The sequence below is a fragment of the Suncus etruscus genome, chromosome 14, assembly GCF_024139225.1.
Source record: "Suncus etruscus isolate mSunEtr1 chromosome 14, mSunEtr1.pri.cur, whole genome shotgun sequence".
NCBI lineage: Eukaryota > Metazoa > Chordata > Mammalia > Eulipotyphla > Soricidae > Suncus > Suncus etruscus.
The window spans coordinates 37,168,366-37,178,666 of record NC_064861.1 but is presented as its reverse complement, the minus strand read 5'-3'; the positions used below and the strand labels follow the sequence as shown (position 1 = coordinate 37,178,666).

At 47.4% G+C, this 10,301-nt stretch overlaps 1 protein-coding gene across 1 annotated transcript in view; it reads left to right on the top strand.

Moving 5' to 3' along the window:
* Nucleotides 1–2,923: 2,923 nt before the first annotated feature.
* Nucleotides 2,924–10,301, top strand: part of SLC12A2 (solute carrier family 12 member 2) — a 78,629-nt gene continuing 71,251 nt past the window's right edge. The window contains exon 1 of the mRNA XM_049786719.1: nt 2,924–3,565. Within this exon, the coding sequence (XP_049642676.1) occupies nt 2,924–3,565 (642 nt within the window). The remainder of the gene's footprint in view (nt 3,566–10,301) is intronic.

Sequence of the window (10,301 nt, the reverse complement as noted above, 5' to 3'; positions counted from 1 at the left end):
GCATGGGGGACTATATGGGACGCAGGGATTTGAACCAACCACCTAAGGTCTTGGGTTGGCTTCTTGCAAGGCAAACGCTGCTGTGCTATCTCTCCGGCCCCATCTTATTTCTATCAAGATGTAGTTCAGACTGAACTTCCACCCAAGTGTATGTGCCTCCATCTCAAGAAACAGTCTTATCACTTTTCCATGGGCCCTTGCATACTTTTTCACACTGTATACCATTAAATTCAGTGGCCACCTCAGAATTCAACAAGACTTTCATGTCCCTTTCCACTGTTATCCACTGCAGTTAAAATTACATCATTATCTCCTGGATTGTTAGGATACATTTTGGGTGGTGGTGGTGATGTTGGGGTGTTGGGGTATGGATAACTCCTGCCTCTGCATTCACTAATCATACTTGGGATGGTGGGGATTGAACCTGGATTGGCCAAGTACAATGCAAGTATCCTTCCAGCTCTCCTACTTCTCCAGCTCTAGGTTCTAGCATAGTTTTTCTACTTGCTTCTTGGTTTTAGCTAACTAGGTTGATCCTTTACTCACTGTATCCTGTGTTTTCTCTATTCAGAATATCAGAACCTACCAGTGCTGAATTGTGCTTCCCCCAATAGCCAAAGTTCTCCGATTATACTGGTACTTGTTAGCCTTCAGGAGATGATTAAGATCAAATGAGGCTGAATGAAAAAGGTCCTGGGTAAAATGGGTCAAAGGACCTTGCATGTGGTAGCCTGAGATTGGATCATCAGCACTGTATTGTCCCTGAGTACCTGCCAGGAGTAGCCACATGCATCATTGCACCCAGATTTTGATTTGATTCCCAAATCAAAATTAAAGAATATATGAAGTCATGAGGTTAGAGATATGGTATCAGAGTTTCTCTGATACTCTCGGGGCCAGAGCAGTGGCGCAAGCTGTAAGGTGCCTGCCTTGCATGTGCTAGCCTCAGACGGACCTCGGTTTGATCCCGCGGTTCGATCCCCCGGCGTCCCATATGGTCCCCCAAGCCAGGAGCGATTTCTGAGCGCATAGCCAGGAGTAACCCCTGAGCATCACCGGGTGTGGCCGAAAACCAAAAACAAAACAAAGAAGCCTACTCTCAAGTTCTTTCTCCACCAGCCATAGGAAACAGTGAGAAGGGTACTTACTGTTTGCAGAACCCTTTCCAAACCTGATCCTATTAGCACCGTGCTGTAAAACTTTCCAGGCTCTAGGACTGTACTGCAACCTCCCTAAACACTCTGAACTAGACTTTGATTCTCCTCCACAATTCAGCAGCTGCAGCTTCAACTACAAACTCTTATGGGGGACATCAATTCCAAGTATATACCGATCCCGATCCTTTATTCACATTTGGGCCTTTGCTTTTTCTCTGCTTGGACCACTCCTTTTTTTTTTTTTTTCCTTTGGTTTTTGGGTCACACCCAGCATCAGTCACTCAGGGGTTCCTCCTGGCCCTACACTCAGAAATCGCTCCTGCGGGGATTCGAACCACCGTCGTTTTGAATGACAGGCAAATGCCCTACCGCTGTGCTATCTCTCTGGCCCCTGTATGAAAAATCTATCATCCATCCATCTATCTATCTATCTATCTATCTATCTATCTATCTATCTATCTATCTATCTATCTATCTATCTATCTATCTATCTATCTATCTATCATCTATCTATCAAAATGTGTCGCGAAGCCGAGGTAACGCAACTGAGCTCCCTTCTCGCCTCCCAACGTCCCAACCTTTCCCATTCAAGGTGTGCTCCAGAGGTGCCTCGCGAATGGCCTCTCGGGCTGTCAAAATCTCCCTCCAGCCCGGCCGAACTAAAGCGTCAGGATGGCCTTCCACGCTGCAAGTCGTGACTGCAGCCTCCCGCTAGTCTAGCGAGACTCAAGAGCCCGAGGGCGAGGGCGGGTCGTCGCCGCGGGTCAGCCGCCGCTTCGCACCTGGCTACGTTTTAGCACGGGAGGCAGGAAGGAAGGAAGGAAGCACCTGCGGGGCCGAGGCGATCGCCTTCCTCCGCCGAGCCGCGCCGGGCGGAAGGGAGGAGGGCGGGGCGGGGCGGGGCGAGACGGAGGGTTTTCTGAGCAGCCTCGGGTACCACGCGCCCGAGGGGAGGGAGGGGGGAAGCCCAGAGGCCCGGGCGGCCTGCAGCAGCATCTCGCGAGATCTCGCCAGCTCGGCCTCAGCGCTGCGAGTTTAGAACTTGAAAAAAAAAATCCACAAAAACCAAAGCGGGAGGGTTGGGGAGCGGTCGTCACTGTGGGGGTGGTTGATGGTGGGGAGAGAGAGAGAGAGAGATGGAGGCGGCCTGCCTGCCTGCCTAAGGGGCTCCCCCTCTTCTCCAGAGAGAGGGAGGGAGGCGGAAGCAGCGTGTGGAGCCTCTTCCCGGCGAGGCGGGCGGGCCCCTGACGCGCCTGCTGCCCATCATCACGGCGGCCGCGCGTCTCTATGTCTCTGTATGTGTGGGGCGCGCGCTGCCCGAGCCGCGACCGGAAGCGCTCTTCACACCGGCCGCTCGCTCTCGCGTGGGGTCGCGCGCGAGACTGTTCGGCCGCAGCTGAGCCTGCGCGGCGACTAGCGCTCAGTTAGAGGCGAAGCAGACCCGCCAGTGACGGACGGACGGACTCGGCGGCTGCTGAAAAGCGCAGCGGGCGTGGGCGGAGCCTAAGGGGGCGGGGCCTCCCGGAGCCGCCCCGCCTCCCGCGTGCCGCCGGCGGAGCCCACGGAGCCGCGCCGGGGAGGGAGGGGAGGCCGCGTCAGGTCCCGCCGAGGCTTTAAACAGCGGGGCCCGCCCCGCGCCGGCTGCAGTCGCGCGCTAGCTCGCGGCGGGGAGAGACACCTAGGGAGAGACACAGACGCAGATTGAGCTCGGCCGCCGCCGCCGGGGACGCGCCATCGGGGGTCGAGTCGGGTCGGGCCGGGCGGAGATGGAGCCGAAGCCGAAGCCCGCGGCGCCCTCGTCCAGCTCCCCGAGGCTGTCCGGGGTGCGAGAGGCAGCGGGCGGCGGCGCCCGGGTGGATCTGCCGGGCGCGGCGGTGCCTTCGGCGTCGGAGGATGCTGCTGCGGCGGCGGCGGCGGCGGCGGCGGCGGGCGAAGGGCCGGGCCGCCCCCCGGGCCCGACGCCGAGCCAGAGCCGCTTCCAAGTGGACGTGGTGGCGGAGAGCGCCGGGCGGGCCGCGGCCAAGGAGCCCCCGGCCGACGCCAAGGGCGGCAGCGAGGAAGCCAAGGGGCGCTTCCGCGTCAACTTCGTGGACCCCGCGGCCGCCCCGCCGCCGGCCCCCGAGGACAGCCTGCTGCTGGATGCGGCGCCGCCGGGCGACGGCCCCAACGTGAGCTTCCAGAATGGCGGGGACACGGTGCTGAGCGAAGGCGGCAGCTTGCACTCGGGCGGCGGCCACCCCGCGCACCACTACTACGACACGCACACCAACACCTACTACCTGCGCACCTTCGGCCACAACACCATGGACGCCGTGCCCAGGATCGACCACTACCGCCACACGGTCGCCCAGCTCGGGGAGAAGCTGCTCCGGCCCAGCCTGGCCGAGCTGCACGATGAGCTGGAAAAGGTGAGCGCGAGCGAGCCTGGCCTGGCTGGCTCCTGGACGCCCCCCCCTGGACCCCACGCCCCCAGGCGCTCTCTCTGTCTCTCTCTCTCTCTCGTCCAGCGCACAAGGAAGGGCCCGACCGTGCACGCCTCGCTGGCATCCCTCTCCGGGCAGAGATGTCACTGGCGGTGCTTGGCACTGCGGAGGAATGCCACTCGCATCGCGTGCTGCGAGTTGGCCGGGCGTGAAGGCTCGCTGCTGGCTCGCTCGGCTGTGGGAGCTTGCTGCCTCTGCTCGCTAGTCTCCGCTGTATTTCGCTGTGCATTGCCTAGACGTCTCCCCAGGGCTGCGAGCAACAGGGGGAGTGTGTTCGGGCTTGGGAAAGAAAGGTGCTGGCTGCAGACGTAGGTGAGGACGGCTTCTGGGAGACGGACACACACACACACACACACACACACACTTGGGAAAGAAAGGTGCAGGTTGCAGACGTAGGTCAGGACGGCTTCTGGGAGACGGACACACACACACACACACACACACACACACACACACACACTTGCCATCTGTGCAGCCAGCCAGGAGGGGCCCCTTACAGTGGAAGATTTTGTGTGTGTCTGTGTGTGTGTGTGTGTGTCTGCAGGGAAATCTTAACGGTGTTCCTGTGCGGCCCACGGATGATTCCGCTTCAGTAATCTGGCCGAATGGATATGCATTAAGTACCACGGAAATTTTCGAGTCCTGGGATATCTTTCTCCTGATAATGCCGCATTGTAAACTTCTTTAAAGAAGTCTCTGCATAAGGGGTCGGAGAGATAGCACGGAGGTAGGGCGTTTGCTTTGCATGCAATGCAGAAGGACGGTGGTTCGAATCCCGGCATCCCAGATGGTTTCCCCTGAGCCTGTCAGGAGCGCTTTTTTTTTTTTTTTTTTTTTTTTTTTTGTTTTTGGGCCACACCCGGCGATGTTCAGGGATTACTCCTGGCTGTCTGCTCAGAAATAGCTCCTGGCAGGCACGGGGGACCATATGGGACACCAGGATTCGAACCAATCACCTTTGGTCCTGGATAGGCTGCTTGCTTGCAAGGCAAACGCCGCTGTGCTATCGGGCCCACCAGGAGCGATTTATGACCAAAGAGCCAGGAGTAATCCTGAGCGCTGCTGCTGGGTGTGACCCAAAAACCAAAAACCAAAAAAAAAAAAAAAAAAAAAAAAAAAAAAAGTGGTCTACATAAAATTGGCGTGGGGTGGGTGTTGTGGCTTTGTTAAAAAGACAGAGAAACAGAATTGCCTTTTTTTTTTTTTTTTTAAGAGACATAGGGACACAGAGACATAGAATAACTTAGTAGTTTTTTCTAGGGAGCAGAAAATTCCGGGAAGCTATACATCTCTGTAATTCTTCTTTCTTTTTTTTTTTTAATGACCACACAAGCCTCTCCCCCCCCCCCATTCAAAACTGTTATGAGAATACCTGAGGCTTTTGTCATTCAATTAGTTTTCAACTTTTTTTGAGTTGGGGTATTTTGAAGTCTGCCTTTTCAAAACCCTAGTGATCACTTTTAAGGGTCATGCAAAGTTGGTACCCTGTTGAAATCGGAAAATTTAAAGAAACAGAGATCTCTTTAGACACTTTATACAAGACCATTTGTTCTTGCCCCAGTATTCGATAATGTAACATTCATACAATTGAAAATAGAGAGGTCCCAGCCCTTACAGCTTATTGATTGTTTAAAAGCTTGATGTCATTAGCTTTAGATAATAGTACTCCTGTTAGAATAATTGCATTTTGTCATATCAGAAGACATGTGAATTACAAAATTCTTATTTTTATTCATATGCTTATAGTTTAAGATCTTTTATTCCCTCAAAATTCAATCTTTGAGATTTTACCAAAATTGAATAATTTGGATACAAAGCAGTCTATTTCTCTTCAGAAAGGCCTTTATGATCAAAGGACTTGTATACTTTCTTGGAAAGTGTTTATTTTAAATTGCATGCTATCAAAAAGTCTCTTCAGGGTTGTTTTGGGCTATTCTTTTGACTTTTGGGGTCTAATTACCATGTCCAAGATAGAACACCTGTATTAGAAATATAAGAATCTTAAATAACTCAATTTTTTAGTCTCAACCTCTTCAACTTTCAGAATTATTTTGAAGAAAGGAATCATGTCAAGGCCTGTGTTAGGTGCTTGAAAATAATATCTTGTGTAGTCTTTATTTCAGTCTTTAGTTGGGCTTAAGTTCTCATTTATGCAACAGTAAAATGAATTTTTGGTAGTTATTTTCCTTAAGTAAAGTTCAGTGAAAAATGTGGTTAGATTGAACATAGGTTCTCTAACCTGAAGTTTTTAGGATTTTAACAAATGGGTTACCGAAGTGTTTTAAGGTGTACAAATCTGGCGATATATCTCTTGGAACAAGCATGAAAGAGGTAATAAACTGAGGAGGCTAGATCCCTTAAGTTTGTTTCTTACCCTTTCTAGATTATTTCCTCCTCTAGATTGCTTATAATGCTTCAGTAAACCATCATTTAGGATTTGTGACATTTAATATTAGAATTTGATTAACTATTGCGTAGTTTACTTTGATCACCCAGGTGATGAAGTATCATGCCTATAGTGCTAGGAACTAAGAAAAAAAAAAAAAAGAATGGAATTTACAAGGTCTGAGAAGGGGGAAAGATTATATATTGTCTTATGCTTGAATTCCTCTCATTTGACTTTTTCTTTTGGTTTCGAACCACACCAGCAGTGTTCAGTGCTGTTCTCTAGTTCTCAGGGAACACTCCTCATGGAGTCTGGAGAGACTATTCGGGATGCTGTGGATCAAATCCAAGGCTGCCCTCTAGCAAGGCTAGCAAGGCAAATGCCTTACTTACCCACAGTGCGCTTAGGTCAGTGCTTTGACTTTTTAAGTATTTTCTTAAGTCAACAGAAGAATAGATAAATATTCATAGAACATTTTGCTCTATTTACAGCATTTATAGGACCAGGACTCATGTGTTCCCCATTTATCAAATATTTATTTATTGGAGAGAAGCATTTTATATGTTAGCCACATGGGATATAGGGTGATAGATGCTGTGATTACCAAAGCAGATATTGTCTAGACATATTAACTAAGTAGATAAAGATGGTGTAGTTACAGATGGTTTTTAGTGTTAGAAGAGAAAAGTAATAGTATGTTAGTAAGGAAACAATGAAACTGAATTTTCTTTTGCTTGATTTTTATTTATTTTGTTTTTGGGCCAAATCTGCTCAGGGGCTTTTGCTTCTGATTGCGCTCAGGAATCAATCACTCCTGGCAGTGCTTGGAGGGCCATATGGGGTGCTAGGGATTGAACCCAGGTTTGCTGCATGCAAGGGAAGTGTGTCTTTCCTGCTATACTATTTCTCAGGTCCCTATTTGGTCCTAATTTTATTGTTTTTGTTTTGTTTGTTTTGGGTCCACACCCAGCAGTGCTCAGGAGTTACTCCTGGCTCTGTTCAGAAATCATTCTTGGCAGGCCCCGAAGACCATATGGGATGCCAGGGATTGAACTTTGGTTGGCCTTGTGCAAGGCAAATGCCCTACCCACTGTACTATTGCTCTAGCCTTGGGCCTAATTTTAAATGGAAAATTCTGAATGTCTTTCTTATACTAAAGAAAAAATAGATAAGGCAGAACAATGTTCCAAATATAGGAAAAACATATGTGAAGCTAGTTATGTGATAAGAGGGTATGTCCAGAGAACTAAAAAAACTAAAGGAAGGCTAATACAGATTCCACTATAAATGTGCTGAAGTTGATGGAGAATTTTCTATGAGGAAGCAACATTATGTTTTAACTTTTTGGGGGGTGGGTTTGGGCCACACCAGTAGCGCTCAGGAGTTACTCCCAGCTCTGTGCTCAGAAATTCATCCTGGCTTGCTCAGGAGACCATATGGGATACCGGATCTAATCAGTCAGCTGTGCACTATCTACTGCGCTATTGCTTCGGCCCCATGATGTTTTAACATCTAAATGTTAGGTGGAGAGTGAACTGGCAGAGGAACAAGTGGAATCAAAGAACCCTATTATTAATGTTTAATTTTGGGGAATAGTCCCAGGTGCTCTTTCTAGCACAATGCTGGAGGTGGGGGTTTTTAAGATCCCCAGGGGTCTTATATGCAGAGCATGTGATTCAGTACCTTGAGCCATGTGTCACAGATGTTTGGAAGATAAATAATGCTTAATCATGTTGGTTACTTGAAGTGGTGTGAATAAAAACTTCTTCAGTAGATCATTACTAAGCACTGACAGTAATGGAGATCCAGAAATGAATTAAGCAAAGTCATGGAGCTTTCTCATTCTAGTGTTGAGAGACAGTATCTATTTAGGTCAAATATAATTGCTGCGAAGATAAAATGTGGATAGACTGAGGTAAAACCTATTAAGAGAGAGAAGTCCTTGCTAGTGAGCACACAACAAACTTGGATGAGGGATAACCACAAATACTGGATTTGAAGGAGCATTCAAGGAAAAAGTGCAAACAATAAGAGCTTTAGATGAAAGTCTGTGAGGCGTGATTGAGAAACCCAGAGTAAGCAAACCCAGAATGACAAAAGAGTGATTAGGAGAGGGATAGTGGTGTAGAGCCTTCATGATGAAGACTAGAATTTGGGTGGGAACCAAAGATGTTACTCAGTAGTAATAGCACATTCCTTGAATATGAGGTCCTGGGTTCTATCCCTGCTGCCTCCTAAATATTTAGCATTAGAATAGGTAGTCATAGACAATTTTAAGAAGACATTAATGACATAGATTCTAATTGCTGTGGGGGGAATGTACTTTACAAATTTTTGGCCACACACGGTAATGCTCAGGGGGCTTACGCTTACTCAGTGATCATTTCTAGTGGGGTGAAGGGGGGACCATCTGGGTGCCTGCCATGTACAAGATAAGCTATCTCCCTGGTGTACTATCTCTCTAGATCCAAGAATGTACTTTTAAAGGGAGGAATGGGGTAAGGGTGAAAGCTGAAAAATATAAGCCTGTTTTGGTAAAGTTAAGAAAAAGATAATGACTTATCAAGTTGATAGTTTGATAACTGCATGACTTAAGATGTTTTGATAACAGTGTTGGATATAGTTTGCAGTTAGAATTGATGGGATATGGGATATACTGATGAGTTGAAGAAGGGATGAGGAAAGATTCATGTCAAAGGTTTTCTCCTTTTTAAATGGATTATATTTATGGAGTTGGAGAAGATTGTGGGAAGATCAGTTTTGGGAGGTGGAACTCAGGAGTTGAGTCTTATTTTACAAATTAGTTCAGTAGTGGGGCAAACACCTATAAAATTTTACAACACTGATTTGTGAAATAATAGTAATTAGAGAGCAGGTTTGAATTTGTAACCTAAACATGTGGTTTTATATTATAACTTACTGATAAAATCAGGAGAACTAAGATTCAAAGAAGTTTTTGAAGCAGAATATTTATTTTTGATTTTTGTTTGTTTGTTTTGTTTTGCTTTTAGATCACACTCAGCAATGCTCAGTGGTTACTCCTGGCTCTACATTCAGGAATCTCTCCTGGTGGGATTCAGGAGACCATATCAGGTGCTAGGAATCAAAGCTGGGTTGACACTCTATAACCTCTGTACTATGCTCTGGCCCACCACAAATAATTTTATTGAACCAAAATTATTTAGAGAAGAGAGAGATGATGCATGTTCAAAAGGGACTGCCCTGGGGCTGGGGAGATAGAGTGAGTAATGCACTTGCCTTGCACATGACTGACCTGGATTTGATCCCTGGCACAAGATGTGGTTCCCTGGGCATATGTTCCCCTGAGCCCACCAACAGAGATTCTGTGAGTCTAGAGCACAGAGTAAGCCCTGAGTACTGCCAGGGTCAGAAGGAGGGGGAGAAGGGAAGGAAGAAGAACCGAATACACAGGTTTCTTTAAAGTGGCAAAGCCAAAGAAGTATTTTTTTCTTTTTTGAGTTTTGGGCCACACCTGACAGTGCTCAGGAAACCACTAGGGGACCAATAAACCCAGGTCTGCTGCACGTGAAGCAGATGCCCTTCCTACCCGATGTACCCAAGTGCCTGCTCTTCTTGAGGTGTTTTTAAATAGGGTAAATTATAGGTAGGAATTACTAGGTAGCTACTTAAAAAATTGAAAGTAGAGTGAAGAATAGCAAGGAAAACTACAAATACTGAAGTTTAAAAACAGAGTGTCTTATATAAAACAAAACCTCTCATCTGTTTTAGTTTTCTACTTGTCACCATAACTGTATAACTGTACTAATGTCTTAAAACTATTATGAAAATCTTGGAGTTGGTAGGGGATTTGGGGATTTTTAATTTGCAGCAGTGGGGGAATCTGGAAAGCAAAAATAGCTTAGTGTGGAACATAGGTATAGTCTTTGCATAAGTTAATTAGGGCTAGTGTATTTGTAATACTGAAATACTTTGCTACTTTATAATTTTCAGGTTTTTTTTAAAGCGCAAATCAGATATTCAGGGGCCTGAGAGATAGCACAGTGGAATGACAGACTTGGGTTGGATTCCGGTATTCTGTGTAATTCCCAAGCCAGGAATGATTTGAGTGCTAGACCAGGAGTAATACCTGAGCATCATGCATGCGGTTCTAAATAGAAATCAGATATTCATTTAAGTTAAGAATTGTAGGGGCCGGAGAGATAGAATGGAGGTAGGGCGTTTGCCTGGCATAGAGAAAGGTGGTGGTTCGAATCCTGGCACCCCATATGGTCCCCCAAGCCTGCCAGGAGCGAT